The 20216-nt window shown below is 40.7% G+C and overlaps 2 protein-coding genes across 2 annotated transcripts; both read left to right on the top strand.

Moving 5' to 3' along the window:
• The first annotated feature begins 61 nt into the window (after positions 1 to 61).
• LOC119905499 (rho GTPase-activating protein 4-like) lies at positions 62 to 10471 on the top strand. The gene is made up of 22 exons (XM_038722599.1): positions 62 to 1407; positions 2894 to 2983; positions 3182 to 3353; positions 3485 to 3647; positions 3891 to 3953; positions 4041 to 4169; positions 4257 to 4385; positions 4708 to 4929; positions 5041 to 5142; positions 5734 to 5907; positions 6038 to 6122; positions 6358 to 6385; positions 6515 to 6614; positions 6773 to 6833; positions 7221 to 7298; positions 7428 to 7556; positions 7656 to 7761; positions 8345 to 8572; positions 8658 to 8713; positions 8810 to 9041; positions 9125 to 9170; positions 9722 to 10471. The coding sequence occupies exons 2-22, from the start codon at positions 2917 to 2919 to the stop codon at positions 9896 to 9898; spliced, it is 2547 nt and encodes an 848-aa protein (XP_038578527.1). The 5' UTR covers positions 62 to 1407; positions 2894 to 2916; the 3' UTR covers positions 9899 to 10471.
• Positions 10472 to 12616: 2145 nt separating this feature from the next.
• On the top strand, positions 12617 to 15885 carry ssr4 (signal sequence receptor, delta). Its single transcript, XM_038723435.1, has 6 exons — positions 12617 to 12781; positions 13004 to 13122; positions 13223 to 13297; positions 14057 to 14146; positions 14280 to 14345; positions 15218 to 15885. The coding sequence occupies exons 1-6, from the start codon at positions 12736 to 12738 to the stop codon at positions 15320 to 15322; spliced, it is 501 nt and encodes a 166-aa protein (XP_038579363.1). The 5' UTR covers positions 12617 to 12735; the 3' UTR covers positions 15323 to 15885.
• The last annotated feature ends 4331 nt before the right edge of the window (positions 15886 to 20216 follow it).

Raw genomic sequence — 20216 nt, 5'->3', positions numbered from 1 at the left:
CACTATGTAGTAAGTTAAATGTGTATATTTATTTAGTTAATGCAGTGCTTAATTGTAAACTCATTGTGAAGCCTGTATAATAATACCATCTACACAGACAGTCACAGATGTTACTTCCCTTGGACACAATCATATGAGGTACACCAGTTCCATAATCAAGGTTCCTATTGATGGTGGAAAGACCCTACAGTTTGTGTAGGATTTCCTACTTTGGTGACCCCTAGTGGCGGCATAAAAAAAATCACTGAGGCAGTCAACATTGCACACTGTTACACCGCAACAAATCTGACCCTTGGACACAAATGAACCAGCTGAATACAACAGACTGTTCCAGTTTTCACTAGGGTTGTTGCATTTTTTTTTTACAAATAAAAACGTATGACATAATAATGCTACATTTAGGAAATTTAAGATAATTGAAAAGCATTATACTCAAAAAGTCGAGTCGAGGAAAGACTACAATGAATGTGTGACCTTAAACCCTCCTTGTTTACATCTGACCATCTATCAAACGGCATCTTTTGTCAGGCTAGCCAAAAAATGTCAGTTAAGACTGTTTTTTTGTGCTGATAAAGCATCATCATTCTACTGTGATAGAGGAAGGAAACAGGAGTGACAGAGAAGTATGTGACAGATAACGACAAACACTATGCACACTGGTCTCTCAGAACGTTTTGCTGTTTGTGACAAATTGTAAAATAGCTCAGTTTCACACCTTCGTACCATTTTACACTTCTAGTTAGAGGTGAGAGAAAACCATAACACTGCAGCCGTTCAAAACAAGTTATTTACAGACATCCGTTATGTGAGTTACGATTTAATAGGAGCAAAAGTTTTACAGGAGTACATGTAGTGAAAGTCACTGGGGACTTTCACTGAAATCAAATACCATTTTCTTGGTGGTCATACAGAATGGAAGCTGATTGTGGAGTACAGACTTGTGCCAAGAATACCCCAGAGTATTCAGGGTTGTTTTTTAATGTTTATTTTTTATGTTTTTCACTATAGCAGCTGATTTCACTTAGTAGCCTGTCAATAACCAGTGCAGAGGGACTAATCAGTGAAAACAGCTGGTGTTTGATTAGACTGAAAGCCTTGTGTGGAGTTCAAGAGGCAAGCATGAAAGAGGGACTCGAAAAGGTTTTCACTCATTTCACTTGCACAATCCCACACTGACGCCTCAAACTGAATGTGTCAGTGAGATGACGGGTGAGAGAGAGAGTGCAGAAGAGCAGTGTGTGTGTGTGTGTGAGAGAAAGAGAGTCAGATGAGTTCCACTCCACCCACATCTATCCGTGTCCAATGTGAGGGGGAGGTGAAACAGTTGAGGGCTTACTGCACTATTAACTGGCATTTTTTAGTTGCCTCAGTCTGGAGAAGAGACTAGTCAAGGCTGCTCATCATCAGGTAGGACTGTTTTATTTTTTTGGGAGGGGGATGCATTAAACTTTTATTGATTTTTATTTACTGACATATCTCCCCAAAACAGAATATTTTGCCAGTTTAGGTCTAATAAACACATCCTTGTACTGCAAAGTAAGTGCTGTTATAGAGGATTGCTCTGCTAGATTATTTCAGTTAGGCTATGTTATTGTTGGCTACAGACGTAGCCCTCAGGCCATTAACGTTTCATAAGCTCACTACGTGTCTGTACTTGTGAAAACCTAAATTGAGACTCACAGAATCACCATAATAGCGACTGAAAACCCCATTGCATTAAGGTTAAGACTAGCTTTAATAAAATATTACCGCATATTGTGACGACAGGAGGGGGTGATTCACTGCTGATCACATAGAGAAAGAATGAAAGGGCTAATGGAAAAGGGTGACACAGGCTGGAAAAACACTCTACAGCAGGGTTTGGGTCTGCTGTAGTGCAGCAGGCTCATTTTTAGTAGGCCAGTTGGTAAATGCTATAGAGAGTGCTGATGAGTGATGTTTGACTTTTGTAGAAAGGGGAAGTCAAGGGGGGAAAGGGAGAATGTGTGTGGCGGTTGTGTACAAATGGTCATAATCCAGCAAGAAAACATGCTACTCTTCCCCTTTCTGATAAGCACTAAATGTCAGCCTGATAAGTGAGATCTTGCAAAAAATCTGTGGCTAAATAGTTTATTTTTGATTCCTCACAGGCCCGTCAGATTACCACGTGTTCAAATTAATGTCATGCATTGAGATTCTCCATTCATACACTCTTCTGCACCACTGCATCTATAGTCCGCTGAGAACAGGCCGAGATATTTATAGCCGTGTTAGTTTCTGTCGCACAACTTAATAAATATGGGTTTCTCAGATTGTGACGACTGCTTATTTTGATGTTTCTCCTATATGAAGCCTAGTTGCAGTCAGATACAGTTCTTAGTCTAAACTGGAATATACTTTTTATAAAGATTCTCAGTCATCAAGTTAATGAGATATCTGGAAATATGAAGCAAAAAGCAGCTGGATTTGCTGTTTTATTCTTGATAAAGAATTTACTACAAGTGCAGTGAACATGAGTGTCATTGACATACCACCTGTAGTCTTTGGAGCAAACATCCTCACAGGGTTGGAAGCCTTGTGCTTCACCCTATTTTTAGGGCAGCAAAGATGTTGATAGAGATATATTTGCACCTAATGCAATTCTGCAGTGTGGCCGGTGCAGCAGGCAGCACATGCCAACTGGTTTTCTAGTTGCCTGCTGCTCAGCACAGGGTGACCAGTTTCAAGAGATGTGTTACAGTAAGCTGAACATGCTCTTTTCACTCTTTCTATGGCAAGAGGAAGTTAGTGTGGTATGCAGAGGGGGTGTTTTCAGCACTAAAAATGTTTGTGTAAATGTTTGCAGGATGCAGCAGGCTGTAGGCCTTTTCATACTACATGGTGAGATAATAAAACATTCACTTGTTTTATCCAGAATTCCACCCAGTTGGAGCAACAATGACTTCCCATGTAAAACTCCGGAAGGAGAAGATTGCTATGGTGGACTATGACACCCAAATCAAAGGTAAAATTATTACTTTCATCTACCAGGTTCTAACAACCGTTCACTCTTTATCATACCCCATCTTGACAGTGATCAACATGTGTTTTGTGAGGGGGGACGTGAAATCCGTTACTCACCCACCACAAGACTTTCAGAATAAGTCACATCTCTTGTGTTTCTTTCTCTTTGCCTTGTCTGTTATTTTTTTCTCCCCTTCAGAGGTGCGTTGCCAGCTTGTAGACCAGCTGAAGGTGTTGGACCTGCAACTTGAGCAGAAGAGCCAGCAGTTGCAGGACCTGACAGACTACCTGCGACGACGGGGTGAGATTGAAAGCGAGTACTCCCGCTCCCTTGACAAACTCGCTGAAAGGTTCTCTTCCAGGATCAAGAGGTAAAGCCGGTCCTGCCTTTGACAGTGCACATTATGTACTAACTCGCAGTTCATTTGAGGACGCTGTTGTGAGGCACACCTGACTGTATCTTACACATTTTTTGTTCCTTCCCTTCTTTCCATATACTCAGGAAGGAGCCCAGTAGTCACTCTGTGGCCCAGGTCTGGTTAGCTCTGCTGTCCCAGACCCGTGAAGAAAGTAGGGACCACAATAGATTTAGTGAGGGCTGCAACAACGTCCTCATCCAGCCCCTCACACACTGCCTGGAGTACACACAACGCCTTGCCAAGAAGGTACTGCAGAGCATTGGCATCCACCAAACACAAGCATAGTCTTTTAGTACGCCTTAGGGACAAGTCTGCACCTGTATAGTGCAATTTACCCGACTATCGCATTGCTGCTACTTTCCTTTTCTGATCTTCACCCCTGTATTTCTCTGTAACTCTTGACATAAAAAAAATGTTGTGGCTCACTGTGTTCCTTCCGTATTATGCCATTTCACTTTGTGGTATTTTGTCTCTGCGCTGTGTTTCCAGAGTAAAGACATCTGTATTCAGCTACAAGATGGACTACTCAAGGTTACCACAGAGCTGCAGACCGTAAGTGAGAAACCAACAACCCAAAAAACATTTTCCGTTTCCAAAAACAAACAAAAGGAAAACATTGCTTTATCTTTTTGTGCGCAGGCATGGCGGACATACTACCAGTACCACTCAGACTACGTGAGTGCAGAGGGGAAGCTGAAGGAGGCAGAGAAACAGGAGGAAAAGCAGAAGCAGAGTGCTGCTAAAAAACTGGAGAGGTTGATAGAAAAAGTAAATCATCTTTTATGTAGTATTGTGAACATACATGTCTATATATGTCTATTTCACCTCTTACTGATAATTGATCATGTGCCATAGAGACAAAGTAAAGTCCAAGACATCTACCTGAAGTGCAGCAAAGCCCGAAACGATTACCTCCTAAACTTGGCTGCAGCCAATGCCTCCATGGAGAAGTACTACCTCCAAGACATCTCTACTCTCATAGATGTGAGTGCATCAGCTCACACTGTGTGTGCTGTCATTTCCTTTCAACATATACAAACACTTTGTATTACACAAGGCAACTTCTGGGGCCATTCAGACCACGTGGACCAATCGGGAATGAGATTCATCAGTTTTTTTTATTTTTTATTTATTTTAGTTCTGGCCTACTAATACCTTCCTACTACCATGACCCATTGGGTCAGTCATTAATCTTTTAAAACATCAAAACATTAGAGCTATTTTGTCAGAGTTATCATAATGTTTAAGGAAGTCACCTTGATCTAAGAGTACACAAATTATATACAGGTGATATTGTCTCCCTCAGTGTGCAGATGTAGGGTACCACCTCTCTTTGGGCCGGGTGATGCAGGCCTACCTGTCCACTCGGTGGCAGACCCAGCAGAACCTGAGCACAGGGCTGCAGCAGCTTCAAGGCACCGTGTCTGGACTGGACCAGAGCCAGGACAGAGACACCCTCCTGAAGGATCACTATAACACCTTCTGTATGCCCCTTCACTTCCCCTATCAGCCCCACGATGGAGACCAGGTGGGTGGGTGTGTGTGGGTGTGTGTGTGTGTGTGTGTGTGTGTGGATGTGTGTGTGTGTTCATTCAGTGGATTATTCAGCTTCAACTATAGACTCTCTCATGTCTGTCAGGTCTCCGAGGTCAGTGCAGAGTGTGAAGTAAGATGTGATCTGGACACCAGATTCAAACAGATACAAACCCGACTGAAAGCTGTCTCCCAGGAAATGGAGGAGGTACAGTACAACACACATGACACCTAACTATCACCTCACCACAGCTCAGGGGCACAGTTCATTCAAGGCTGTAAATAAAAGCTGTTTCCTGCTTACTTAACCATATTATTATTATTATACTGAAGTATGGGGAAAGTGTCAAACTCAGGAAACGGAGCTCAAGCAAGTTAGTGAAGGCAAGCTTGTAAAACATGTGAGGAGGAGGGAAACAACAAAAATATTAAAATGACTTAAACTTTGGCCAGTGTCCATTCAGGCCAGTTAATAGCAAGAATGTGACTTATTAAAGATTTTATTTTTACTCAACAAGTCAAGATTGATCATCACATTTACCTCCTTATTTGCTCTGTTGTTCTGGTGTTTTCACCAGGCACTTGAATGCAATATAGTTGCAATTACATTGTCAGTTCACCTCAGACTTGTCACCATAATATTCATTTGTACCAGTGTCGAGGCATTGTCTCACACACACGCACAGCCGTCAACTTAATCTGTTTCATCATCTTAATTACGGTCATTGAAATGACCGTAATTAAATGCAGTTTTGCCAAAGTGTACTATTCCATTGTCATCTCTGCCACTGTCACACAGGCTAGTAAGAGCATGTCAGCATCCCAGTCTTCCCTGCTGGAGAGTATCGGTGATGATGACCTGGAACCCGGCAACAGTTTGTCTCAGGACGGCAGCACTGAGAACCTGGCAGTCAAGCCCAGTGTGGCCCGCCGCAGGTCCAACGTGCAGGAAATAGAAAACCTCTACTTTACTGTGAGTTTGTTTCTAATGTCAGCACAGATGCACAGATTTTATTTATGTTTTGGTAAACGGTGTGGATGAAAAAAACCACAGCGGTGAGAGCATGATAATGACCTCAAATCACATGTGAATTGTTTTACAGAGAGTGAAAGAATACCTTGTAGGGAGCTCCCTTGTATCTAAACTGCAAGCCAAACATGACCTACTTAAAGTGGCTATGGAAAAAGGTATCACTTCTGCATTATTCACAGAACAATACCATCAGCCAAACTGCTGAGCCACAGTGTAATTTAACCAGTCGGTGCATTGTTGGTTTCCAGTAAATGTTCCTTTTTTAAAATTTCTTTTTCTTTTTTTTTTAAACCTGCAAGTAATGTATAAAATGTTCATTTATTCTGATGTATTTATCTGGCTGGTTCTCATTTAAGCTATATCTTTTTCTTGTGCTTTTCTTCCATCGAGCTGAAGCATCAAATGGAGATCAGCCTAGGTACGGATATAAATGCTCTCTCTTCTGGAGTCATTAAGCTCTTGGTTTAATTGTTGAATACTTATTCTTTGATTGTAACAACATGGAGTTGACTGTGTCTTCACAATATGACTCAATCTGGCTCGGCAGATACAATGGAAAGTATATGCGTATCAAGAAGAATCCCTCAAGTGCCAATTTTATGCACAACCACAAACTTTTCAATGGAGACATGCTGTCCTTCATACAGGTAGTTACCATCATGATTATACCACTTCACTGTTTCCTCTTTCAGCATTTCTCTCTTATGATATATTTAGTCTGTTTCCAGTACATCAGTTAGCAGTAATGTATTTATATGTATGACTTTCTGTTTCAGAAACTGATCACTAAATTTGTTTCACTCAGGCATCGGGGCAACAGATTCCAATTGTTGTGCAAAGCTGCATTTGCTTTATCAACCTCAATGGTGAGTCTTCAACTGAAGGAACAGTAAAACAGCAGCTGCACATTTGCTCTAATGCAAAAGATATTTTTAACATTTCTTTTCAAAAAGACAGTAAGACTTTAAGTCCCCCTGTGGTGATTATTAAAAAGTCACTGTGGCAGACTTCAGTGTCCTCCTCTCCTGCCACTGACCTGATGGGGCAACACTGTCATGAATGTGGCTGATAGCAACAAACAGACTGCGCCAATATTTACAGTCACAACGTCTGCTAGAAGTATAATTTTGAAGATGCTTTAATGGCCTAAACATTCTACACATAATGGCTTTAAATGTAGTTTTGCTTTGGATCTAAAAGGTCTCCACTAGTCTTAACCACTGAGGAATTATGATAATCTGTCTGTACATCAGGTCTCCACCATGAAGGGATATTTAGAGTGCCGGGGTCTCAGATGGAGGTCAACAACCTGAGGGATGCGTTTGAACGAGGTAGGCCTGTGTGTTTTTGTTTATGTGTGCATGTGTGTTGGCATGACCCATATTTATCCTTCCAGAGGAGTTCCCCTGAGTGTGTAGCATTAATAATGTTGGGCAGTGTGCTGTGGGCTTCCCCTGCAGGAGAGGACCCACTGGCTGAGCGGAGATACGACCTGGACTCTGTTGCTGGAGTGCTGAAGCTCTACTTCAGAAGTCTGGAGAATCCCCTCTTCCCCATCAACAGCACCAGTCAACTCCTGGAGCATAACCGTACGTGTGTGTGTGTGTGTGTGTGTGGTAAGAGGGTGGTCATTTGTTGAAATGTCAAATGAGTGGACAATTTATCTTTCTTTTATCACTTTTTCTCAGAAATAAAGAACGAGGCGGAGAAAGCCGCTCAGCTCAAAATGGTCATCTCTTCCTACCCTGAGCCCGTCATCGTTGTCATGAGATACCTCTTTGCATTTCTTCATCAGTGAGTCTTGACTGTCATTGCCACCTTCCCCCTTTCAGGATATAGATCTACAAAAGAATTGCATAAAACAATCATTCACAGGAAACCAAAATGTTTTTTTCAAGGAAGAGGAAGGACCCAGTTAGCTGATATTCAGCTCATTTTCAGGGGAAGCTTCTAATATTGCCTTTGAGACAGACACAGGAAGGTGACTTAACGTGATGTTTTTACAAAAGACAAATTTGGGGAAAAACTGTTTTTTTGTTGGTTTTTTTTATTTATTTTTTTATTTAGAATCACAAATGTCACTTTGGATAAAAGCGTCTGCCAAATGAGTTAATGAATACAGCAAAATGATGACACATTAAATAGTGACTTGGCAGATAATGGAGATGGGGACAGAAATAAAATGGCCAAAGGACAAAAGATTTATACTCAGAACATTATGTGTAAAGTGCAAAAAAACTGAAACAAACTAAACTAAAGAGAGGGGGATGACCATACAAAACAATCTGAAATGTATTCTATGTGCCTCAACATTTCATTTTTGCCTCCCTTTCTCAGTCATTTTATAATGTTGTGTTTCTCTGCTCCCTGCCTCCAGTGTGTCTCAGTACAGTGACGAGAACATGATGCAGCCTTACAACCTGGCTGTGTGTTTTGGCCCCAGCCTAGTAAGGGGGTCTCAGGATGACGATGTCGTCACGCTGCAGCCTCAGATCAACGACCTGGTGAAGAACATCATCCTCCAGCACGAAAGCATCTTCCCCAGCCAGAGCACAGTACAAGGACCGGTGTATGAGAAATGCATGACACTGGACCAGGATGACTGGTAAGAGAAAAGATGTTCATACACATAACATGGATACAGTGTATGGTGGAATGATTTGATGATCTGGCGGGTGTTTTCTTCACAGTGAGCCTATCCCTGAAGAAGGGGATGTAGAAGCAGAGTACACCCTTGGTAAAGATGGTAAGTTCATGTGTGTAGCCTATCTTAGGTTATCACTAAGGCTGTGACTGTGTCTCTGAATAGGATAAAATAATGCATCAATGTGATTTGCTGCAGAGTTTGAAACCGGATCCTCAGTGTTTAACAGCACCAGCTCCTGTGCAGTGGCAACACAGAGAAAAGCAGAACGTCCTAGAGCCAATAGCAGCGGTTCCATTGACCAACGCAGGTTGACAGCTGGACCAGCAGGGGGAGGCATCTCTTCGGGTGGAAAGTTTTTGCTGCAGATTCCTGTAGGGCCACAGTGCAAACCAAGGCGGGTCCCCTCTCCTAGCAATGTGTGCAGAATGTAAGTACCACTGCAGCAGCTGACTATTTGTTTTCATGAGGAATAACTACTCTGTGTTTTCTGATCATGTTTTTTGCATACAGATCGCATCACTCATCTTCTGAGGATCTTGGTGTTAACATAGACAAGGTCTGTGTTGTTTCTCATTTTGTTTTAAGTTACTGGTTCCTCTATGTGACAAGGCACCCTTTTTTTATTAAGGGTTTGTAAGTTGTAACTAATGGCTTTCACAATTAATGACTATCACTTTCTAGTAAGTCATCAGTTTTAAATGTTGTAATTTAAATGTTGCTAAGATTTTGGTCCAGATGTTCTTTGGCACTTTTCCAGGGTAAAGGGGTGAACCATCCTTTCGAGAGATTTCCCTGATGAACGAAAAAGCTAAAAAGACAAATCAAATTTTACACTGGAGGAGGATAACACCAGACAAAGAATTTTCAAAACCTGGCCACCCAAAAGTAGTTAATTAAGAAACTGAATTACAGAGCATTTAGTAAATTAATTATTCAAATTTAGAAAGTGATTGGTTATAACTTACAAACCGTTTATAAAAGAAAGCGGAACCAAATTACAAATGATATTAATAATAGTACGTTGAACATTATCAGAACCTGTCGAGCAGAAGGGACAGCTTTGTCTTTGTTCTCTCTCTCATCGCCATTGTTTATTGAATCTCGCAGGAGGTTTGTCGCCAGATGGACTCGGTCTTCAAGGAGCTCCTCATGCGGCAAACTGTGCAGGATCCCTCCTCCACCGCCTCCTCTCCCTCTGCCCAAGTTGCCCAAAGGAAAGGGAGGCAGAATGTACGCAGGGGGAGAGGAGCAGGTCTTTTCAAAGCAGCAGATCCACTGGACTGAGAGGACTGGCATCAGATGACCTAAAAAGAGAGAGATGATACTAATGAAAACTGAGGTGTAGGGTGATGTGCTCTGACAGTAGCTTTCAGCACATCTATTTCTAGAGAACTGAGATCACTGACCCAGTCACTTCTCTGGAGGTCCCCATGATTGGTCCGGGCTGCTTTCCACAGGGTGGCACTCTACTCGGAAGCTTTTGTTCATGTTTTAGCAGAACCCTGCCGTTACTGCAGACCTTCACTGCAATGTGGAAACTGTGGATTACTTGAAATGCACAGATGTGTTTGTGTACAGCTGAATCTGGTTATGCACATAATGACTTTATCAGTGTCTGTGTTGATATTCAACTGTTTCCAGTTTAAGCCAAACTTCTCAGTGATTTTTGGTCAGTACATGCATCATTATTCATCAAAAGTCTGTTAACAAAATGAAATGGAGTCACATGGTTGATAAGAAAACTGTGAATACTGTAGCTGCAAGGAAATTGTATATATTCATTATTTGTAACTTGGTTACACATGATTTGTCTGTAAATTTCTGCTATATGCCAAATAAATATTTTATCTATTCTAACTGCTTTTTTATTTTGTTTTAATATGAGGACTGAAATGTGGGACATAATTTGCTTTTCTGTTGCTTTACTTTAAGCCTTATAAGTTATTGTGAGTAGGTTTAAAAGTTAAAGTAGAATTATTAAGATATTTATGATTTCCGTTTATATTAAGAGTGAAATAAACCAAAGGCTTTTTAGAAATGGCTTTATTATGGTCACCAAATGATTAAAATCAAACCATACTATGCATTACAAAAACGATAAAAAGCATATAGGACTAAGAAATCAACACAGTTTAGCAACAGACCTTTCTTACAACTGAAATTTTGACTTCCATGGCAGGAAAAACACAACTGTAACTAATTATATCTAATTAATGGTAGCTCTTTTCCATTTCAGTGTCAGTAACCCTTCAAAATGAGTCAGCATGCACAGTGACAGGCCTTGTTTGAACCTGGAGCACCTAAATGGAATGAATCCATTATTTTTTATTGTCAGTAATAACTTTTGCTGCTTTGGCATGTCAAAATGTCTTCTGTGAAAAAGGTCTATTGACATGGGAGGCAGTTTGACAGCTTCCTGTGTTCTTAAGGACGCATTTTCCTTTTTAAACAGAGTCTCTCAGCCAGTAGCTACACATTTAGGCACGGAAAACCTTCCAGATAAAAATGAATAAATAAAATGGTGCAAATATTTATTAAAGCTGAATTATTTGAATGTAAGAACTACAACAACTATTTTGTCTTGTAACGAAAATGCCAGAAGGAAGACCCACATTTTTGATTGCTTGAGGTAAAAATTGTTGAGATATTTTCTGGTTATGATTTGAACAAGATTAAAGGCTTTGTTAAATTCACATTAATACATGTGCAATTTGCCAGTAATTATTATAGTAGTATAGATAAGCTTTTAATATAATTATCTTTACGTCTTTAAAACACAAGGATGTAGTACAGTGGTTTTATCAGCCAAATGTTCTCAAATTAAAGTATAAAAGTAAACTACTCATCAGACACTGTTATATTATCATATAGGGTTATTATTACTAATTACTTAATTAAAACTAAGCATTCTAATGTTTTAGCTAGTTGAATATTTTATGTACTGTTGTTGGGCAGTGTGTCATGTTTTAAATGAATATAAAATCAGAAATCTGCAGTAAATTGTATGATTGTCAGATAAATGTAGCAGACCAGTCTAATCAGCTGCAGCGTCCGATGAAAATCGGATATCCGATCCACAAATCAGGTGCGGTTCAATCATAGGCCAGTTAAAGACTTTTGTGAAGGCTTGCTCCTTGCAGCACAAATAAAAAATTTTGGACCATGGATTTATAAAGAGACAACAAATGTGAATGTCTTAAAACAGCATAAAACACCCTGTTAACAATGCAAATTTGAACATTATTAACAGAAAAAAGTGGTAACGCATCAAATTTGGGTGCTACCACATCATCAGTTTCTGAGGGTAAACAAATACAGTGATAGCAAGAATTAAAATAATTGCATAAAATGAGGTTAAGAAGTAATATTGATTGAATTGGGCATAAGAAATCATATTAATTAATTAACAGATATTGATTACTTACTGAGGACAAAAATTAGCTTGTATAAAATATCATACATGACATATTCCTTTAATAAATCAAATTAGACTTTTGTCCTTATATGAACAGACATTCTTATAAACTGAGACTGAATGAAAACACATAGGCTATGGTCTGTTGTCCACCTTCTGGACAGGAATGAGAACCTGGAGGATGTAGAGTACAGAGTAGGCCTATGTGAAGGGTTTTGTTGCCCTTTGAACTGCTACTGTATTTAAAATACGGTGGATTCGAAAAGAAAAGTAGCATACAATGATGTAACTCTCATGTAAAGTAGGCTAAAAGTACCAATAAAGTATTCTTTATTACAGTAACTGTTACTTTCGTAATGTACTTAGTCACTCAGACCAAAAAATTGTTTAATATTTTAGGCAAATCAGGTGTGTTATAACCATAGGTTTATATAAGTAGTTCAAATTATTAAACATCGACATTCATCAGAAATTTTGATAAACCCAATGGCCACCTTCTGTTCTGATTCAGATGACGTGTCGACAGAGTAAGTTCCCAAAATGCCTTGCGGCGCAAGAGCCTACGTCATTCCTGCGCAGCCGCAGAGGCGTTGCAGCGGTGAGCTGAGGTGGACTTCTTCCATTGAGTCGGTGTGAAAGGAGCAGTGCAGTTCTCAGACCTCAGCAACAACACAAAACTTCCCAGACAAACCTCTTAGGCACCACAATGATTCGGATAGCCGTCTTCCTCGCTCTGCTGGTGGCCTGCTTGGGTAAGTCAGCGAGGTGGAGAGGCGTTAATTAGCTCTTAATGCTAACTTAACCAGCCTTAGCTAGTAACTGTTAGCTAGTTCATCAGATCACTTCCATTTGTCATCTAAATTAGGTGGGATATGAGTCTTGGTGATATATGTATGAATTGATAATACTGTGCAGATGACGCATTGTTGTTACAAGATTTTGTCTAACCTCAGCTGTGCACTCTGTGGTGACAGGGGAGAGCTGCACAGACCCAGTGATCACTCCGTCGGCCTACACCACCTCTGACGCCGTCATCTCCTCCGAGTCTGTCTTCATCGTTGAACTCAGCCTGGCCTGTGCCAACGGAGCACAGGTAACAGTCCACCTCTAACACTTCCAACAGACAGTATGATTACAGTATATTGATGTTATCGGGTGATTGACTCGTCGATGATCATTTCTGTCCTCACCAGAGTGTGACTCTGTATGCTGATGTCAACGGAAGACAGTTCCCTGTGACTAGAGGCCAGGATGTTGGCAAGTACCAGGTATGGTAGTGGCTTCATGTTTATATGTACTGCTTAAGGCATTTACTCCCTCACTGTATTTTATTTGGTAGTGTTTATGATTAGTACACAAGATAGTGACACTGAAGAAGGTGGATCATATAGCCAGAATGGTTGGGAAATCTCAGTTCTCCTATTCTTATTCCTAACCACCCTGGACCTCTTACCCTTAACTACAAAAAATGCCCGGAGCTTGTCCTCAGATTAAGTCATTCCTAGGTGATTATAAGTCATAAGAGGTCTTTGACCAGTTGGTTCATTTGTCTAACTTAAAACTTAATAAAATAGCCTCAAGGGTTATTGTCACTCCACAGATGAACAATCTCTGAAAACCTAGAGCTTATCATTGAGCAAATTTATTGTAATGCCTGAGCCGTGATGTGATATTTGTCACTTGCCAATATTTGGCAATCTGACCAGACCATACTGCTACACACAGTGAATGGCCATTTGCGTGGAGGTGTAAAGGTAGGCAGGATTTGAACTTCTCTCGCAAGGTCTCTTTTTCACGTCACTTTTTGCCTGTACAAACAAGTGCAACACTGCGAATGGCTTTGACGAGAAACTGCCCAAAAGTGTGCACAGTTAGCCCTATTTCAACGATTCATCACATCTCACCGCTCACTATTACAGCAGGCTTTTCTCCTTCATTTTGAGCAATGCCCAGCCTTAATCCGTTCCTCAGCAGCCCTTAAACACACTACACAGCCGCTTTGATTGGCATGTGATTTCTTTCCTCAGGTGTCCTGGAGTCTTCCTCACAAACAGGCCAGCTCTGGAACATATCAGGTCAAATTCTTTGATGAGGAGTCCTACAGTTCACTGCGCAAGGTTCGTGTTTGATGCATAGTTGCTACGAGTGAGCTCTGCTTGTTTCGCATTGTGCTTTCTCTTTAAGGAAAGGTTGTTTAATTAGAATTCTGTGTGTGTGTGTGTGTGTGTGTGTGAATCTCCTTTGTCCCAGGCCCAGAGAAACAATGAAGATGTCAATGCCATTGAGCCTCTCTTCTCTGTCAACATTGACCACAGGGTGAGTCTCCTATAGACATCAGATTAAACCCATGAATACAGTCACTATCATGGTCCCATTAGCCTTGTAGAATTGTGTAAATTGGATTAAAGCAGCTAAAATCAATATTTTTATATTAACATTGAATCAAATGACGAGTATTATCAGTTCCTCTCAGCTATATATAAAGCCTTGTAGCATCTTTCAGTTCTTTGTTTTGGTTGAACAGATTTTACAAAATTAGTGAGTTAGAACAGAACTAAAAAGGGAGTGAATGCTGGACTTGAATTCACTAGGCAGCTAGAAACGCAACTTCCAATAAATGCTAATGTTGCTCCGTATCTCCTGGATGTGAAAATTGGTAAGGTAGTAATATGTCAGTGCTGTGTTTACAGCTGTTTTCCGCTTCCTTCAAGAGGACAAAAAATATCAGTTATTGCGTCGTTTTTGTAGGGTTCACTTCCTTAATACTACAGGATTTCTATTGTATTTGACTGTAGAGACAAACCCTAGAGCTGTTCCACAGACTGTAAGCAAGGATCGAATAACTTATGTCAGCTGCCATTTTGATTTTATTGGTAGGGGATTCACAGCTGGAATCCCTCCATTCATGAAAAACACATTTTATGAAGCTCGCAAATGCTCAGTAATTCAGTTGTAGCTTAGTGAGACAAGGGTGGGTGTTTGCATTAAGAATAACATCATACTTTAAAGTGACAGATTAGTTCTTGGGTTCTTTAAGATATGAGGTCCAATCTGAGCATTCCCCGACATTGCTTTCAGCCTCAGAGTGTTCCTAGAAGCAGGTGGAAGTGGAATGTGTAGTTGGTCATCATTTGTTCTCTTCCTCTGTAAACCTGTGATGATCTCTTTTCTTTTTCTTATCTCTAAAGGGTGCTTGGAATGGCCCATGGGTATCTACTGAGGTGGTGGCTGCCCTCATTGGTATCCTGGTTTACTACATGGCCTTCAGTGCTAAGAGCACCATTCAAGCATAAACATATTCACAATCACTTTTTAACCACTGGATTGTTAAAGACTGAATTCTGGTGGAGCTCAACCAATGATCCATCATCCAGTGTTGTGGCGAGCCAATAGGATTTTGCCGCTAGGTCTGTTTTGGACAAGGAGCAAGAGCAGCAGTCTTTGTGTTTTGTTTTATTCAGACTGTGTCTGAATGCCACCAGTCCTGTCAGTTTATAGAAAAATCTCTTCACAAGTTTGTCTTGTCAATATGGATGGAATTTTGTAATTTTTTTGATAAAACATCAATCCTGGACCACATGAATGAATAAATAAACAAAACAAATATAGATCATGTACTGTATTCGGTCCTGCTTAGAAGATGTTGCTACATCCCGACCAGATTATACTTTGTCCTTCTGTGTGGATACGCTGGCCAGAGTGGGATTTGTTCAGGTGTGCTGAACACCAACTGAGAGAGGTCAAGATCTCAATGCATATGAAATATCAATAATTTGACTGCACTGGCTGGCCTAAACAGGCCTAGTGTATTTGTCTCTTCCAGAAAAAATTAATAAATGGCTTGTTTTTCTTCCAGTCTGACGCGTTACTTCATGTGAGAGTCCAGTTACAGACCCCCTCTTTTATAAAATACTTTTTCTCCAAGACAGAATGGAGTCTGTTGTTCCATAGCAAGATATGTCAACTATGAAGTTTTCTTTTTTTTGATTGCCATTGATTCAAAAATCCTATATCTAACAATAACTGGTTCCAAGCAGATGCAGCTTTCACAGACTAACTGCTAGATGAATGAAAGATGGCTACAGATATTCTTAAAAGCTACAGTTTTTGTTCTGCTTAATATCTGATATGATAAACGGTTTCTAAAAGTAACAAAAGTTTTAAACCCTTTGGACTTATGGGAAATTACTACTATAAAATATTTGATTTATATGAGAAATGGTTTGTTCTCAAGTACAAATTTAGGATTTATAATAATAAAAAACATGAATATGAGTTTTGCACGGAGTTGGTGGCTTACCTCTCCGTGAACAAGGGCTGTTTCTGTGTGCAGAGGAGAGGCGTTGCTGTCCCCCTGGCATTCCTAGATAGTCAAGGAGAGGCGTGAGTGCAGCTGATGTCCTGTTTTCCCTCGATGCACACCAACAGTAAACAATAAATCAGTAACAGGCACAGAGCTACCTTTGTTACCTTTCTAACTTGCTGTGGTGCAGTTCCACCAGTTGAACACACTGTGGCAGCTCTGTGCTGCTTTTTAAAGTCTTTGTTGGATCAAAAGTGAGGCCAGCTATTACCTCATGGACAGATTACACATGATTTTTACTGGTTCACGATCAGCTGTTGCTAATGTAATGCAACACATTGCATAATGTACTTTGTGCCCCTGTTCTGTTTTACATCCACTTAACTCTAGTTTGTCACATTTATAGGTACGTAGAGCAATTCAAGCTTATGTGATCTAGTTTTGTAGATTTAAATTTAGCATGTCTATTTATGTAGCTGGCCTGAACCAGTGTTTGCACACACTGTAGGTACAGCACATAGTGTGCTGCTTTTCCTGTCTACAAGAACAGCACAACTGCAACTTCTCGCTGACTCCCATGCGACTGATGTAAACTTTGTGTATGGGTAACATGACCTGCACACATAAACACAGCACAGTGTACAGAGTCCACAAGAAGTTTCTCATATGTCTGCTTTTCTGTGTTGTCAGGACAAATACATGCGTGCTCTCTCATGGTGTAAGCACATCTCACCCTTTGTCTTCTGTCACCATGACAAGGAGAAAATAGAGACATCACAATGTGTTTATTTCAGAGAAGACATGAGCCAGAGAGAATCCAGATACTCCCTTATGGAGTCACCTATTAGGCTGTGGGAAGTGGGGGGCGGCTGGATGGAGGGATATAAATGGAATGGACAAACAAACAGGCAAAGAAGGCCGCTCACTTGCTGCTGACACAAGACTCCTTCCTCCTCTTTGTTGTGTGATGGAGGTTGAAGTCCATCCCACAGATCAGGGCAGATAATTGCGGATGTAGAATCAAATATTTTGAGATTGTTGTTTGAGAATGCATGCACTCACAGGAAGTCATGATTTATTCTTTCAATGGAGAATTGTTTATCTGTTAATTTTTGTTTATTCTTTATACAAATTACACAACGCATGGTTTTAATCTTGATATGCCCATTAACAGCAACATGTCACTTTGTTTTTAGAGGCATACATGTGCTTGTTATTATAGGTTTATCATGATTGCTACATAAGACAACATTTTTTTTTTTTTGAGAACTAGGAGTTACTGTAGAGAAATCTGGGTAGCCTATGTGTGTGAGTGCTGCGAGGCAGAGAAAAGCTGCTTTGACAGAGGTGTGTAAAACTCCGGGAGCAGACACTGATTGGTTTAGTGAGAATCAGCAATGTGGAAAGTGGCGTCACCCACAAGTGATTCTCACATGAAGGCAAATTTTCTGTCTCTGCCAGAAGCATTGTTTTTAGTGCTCATTCTTCACGCTTTCTGTGAAGCAGGACAAGGTCAACAACTGTGGGTTAACTCAATACTCAGAAAACAGACTGCATCTTTTCACACGGGCTTCCCCTCCCTTACATTACAATCACAGTTATTGTTCCATGTTTCATGGGTGTGTATGTACAGTGTGGCATGTTATATGTATAGCTGCTTTAACCACAACATATTGAATGGGTTTGGAGTGAATAAACTCCCAGTCATTTCCAAGCTTTTGTGCTTTCCTCAGTGTTATCTCCCTCTTCCTGTCCTGTTTGGGCATCCTCTAATCCGCTTTGCTTGTCGATGCAGTTGCCAGTCAAGAACTAGCCATATATGGGGAAATGCCCTTTTCTCTCTCTCTTTCTCTCTCTCTCTCTCTCTGTAAATGTATTGTCTTTCATCTTATTAGACACCCCATCCACATTTCTCACTGAAAGGTCAACCACTGTAACAGAGTATTTTTCTTAATTTGCGTGCACTCATCATAGGTGGCCAGGGAGCCATGAAAACCTGTCGGTTAAACAGGAGCAGACACATCACAACAAACCGTTTCTTTGCGCTTAAATCCTGTGAAAGCCTGTTGAATAAGCTTCCATACAATGGATTTAATCAGCCACTGCCCACATGCCTGTTTTACCTATGAAGAAAAAAATGACAGGGTCTTGTTGGGGTGTAAACACAACCACACTTTAAGTAATGAAAACAGGGTGGTGAGAGTGATAAAAGATTCCCCCTGGCTCTCAGCGGAATAACCCATTTTAAATCAGTAAATACTTTATCTTCACTAAAGTATGAGGCAAGCATTTCTGTAGAATCGTAATTGCCACCAATAAAAATAAAAGTGTGGCTATATTTGGCAAAAATCCCACTGAAAACAGCTGTTGTTAAAAAAAAAGCAATAGGTGCAGATACTTTTTATGTGAGAATAATGTCTTGCATAAAACAACTCCCAAAATAAACTCCCAGCTGCTTGGACAGATAGAATTGTTTTTTTTAAATCACCAGGTTGAAAGCCGCGAAAGAGAGAAAAGTGTAAAAAAATATTTTTGTGTTTTGAAAAGGCATTATAAATTGTCTGGTTCGTTTTTTCTTTTGCTTCCTCTGTTTATAAATTATGATGTTCCAGTGCTCTTCGCTAACACAGACAGTGGATTTGGTTGTGTAAGTTGTACGGCCAGAAATGCCTCCCGGTGTCTTGGAATGAGCTCAGTAGCAGCCTCGGCAGTCATCAGGTCTGCAGAGGGGTCTTGAGTTAAGCAATGCAGACACATTGCTCAGTTCACTAAAGCTCCTGGCTCCAGGTCTGATTTATGCAACTTTGGTCAAGACCGGGGGGCTTCTGTCATTATTCAGAGCCACTAGATGCACTCCTGGGCCGACACTTAATTGATTTGAAGAGGCGAGTTCACCTTTTTCCTTGTCCCTGTGACAGCCATATAGAGGCCTCATTTATTTCCCTTACATCCCATTGCAGCCACAGACTGGCAGGAAGCTCTGCCCCACTGTAATGAAGAAGTGACCTTGAGTTTAGACATTAACCTCACTTCAGCTTGGAAACCACGAACATCAGGACATTCAACATAATGACACACACATGGCAGGACTGCAAAAAAAGCTGGGACCTAGACCTTCCCATTAGACCTAATAGATCTAACCTATTCTCTGAAAACAAGGGGGGGGGGGGGGGGGGGGGTGATCATGGCAGGTTGGATTATAGCTACTGTGGTCTTCTATCAACAATAGTCACAGGGACAAAGTTGTGTTTTATTTTAGTGGGTATTTGTGGCCCGCAAATGTTCCATTCATTTGAGAACATTCATTATTTAGTTGTTGTAATGCTCACACATGGCTGTACAGAAAGTACAATGCATTGTAATGTAATGAAAGTGTGTTTAGCCTCTCCCATCAGACAGATCTGAAGTCTGGCTCTTTCAGCGGAGAAGAACTGTCCTCTGGCCTATTAACTTCCTGTCAGGAAGAGGAAAATACATGAACAACCCTGAGGGTTTAGGAGAAGTTCATCTATTTCCTGATATAACAAAGTGAGACACGGGACGTTGTTGCTGTAGCCTTTCATTTGGCAGAGAATCAAAGTGGAGGCTTGTGTCTGGGGAACAAATTCACAGTGGCGTGCTGAAAGCACAAACACCCTGGCCACACAGAGGAAAAGGTGAGGCTTCTACTTCGAACCAGACAAGTACTCCTGAGACACCTTGAAAGCGTATTGTCCTGCAGACTCGCATAACACTGCTTTCACATGAAAAAACGGACGTGCTGGATGTGTGATTAAAACGGCATTAAAAAAACATGCTATTGTTTTGGTGGAATGTCCAGTCTGAAATGAATAGTTTACAGTAACACATACAGTAAATTCTAATCTTATTTTGTACACACAAAA

Source organism: Micropterus salmoides, unplaced genomic scaffold, assembly GCF_014851395.1.
Source record: "Micropterus salmoides isolate LMB-PRFRI ecotype aquatic unplaced genomic scaffold, ASM1485139v1 Ms_hic_scaffold_16, whole genome shotgun sequence".
Classification (NCBI taxonomy): Eukaryota; Metazoa; Chordata; class Actinopteri; order Centrarchiformes; family Centrarchidae; genus Micropterus; species Micropterus salmoides.
This window is presented reverse-complemented; position numbering and strand designations above follow the sequence as displayed.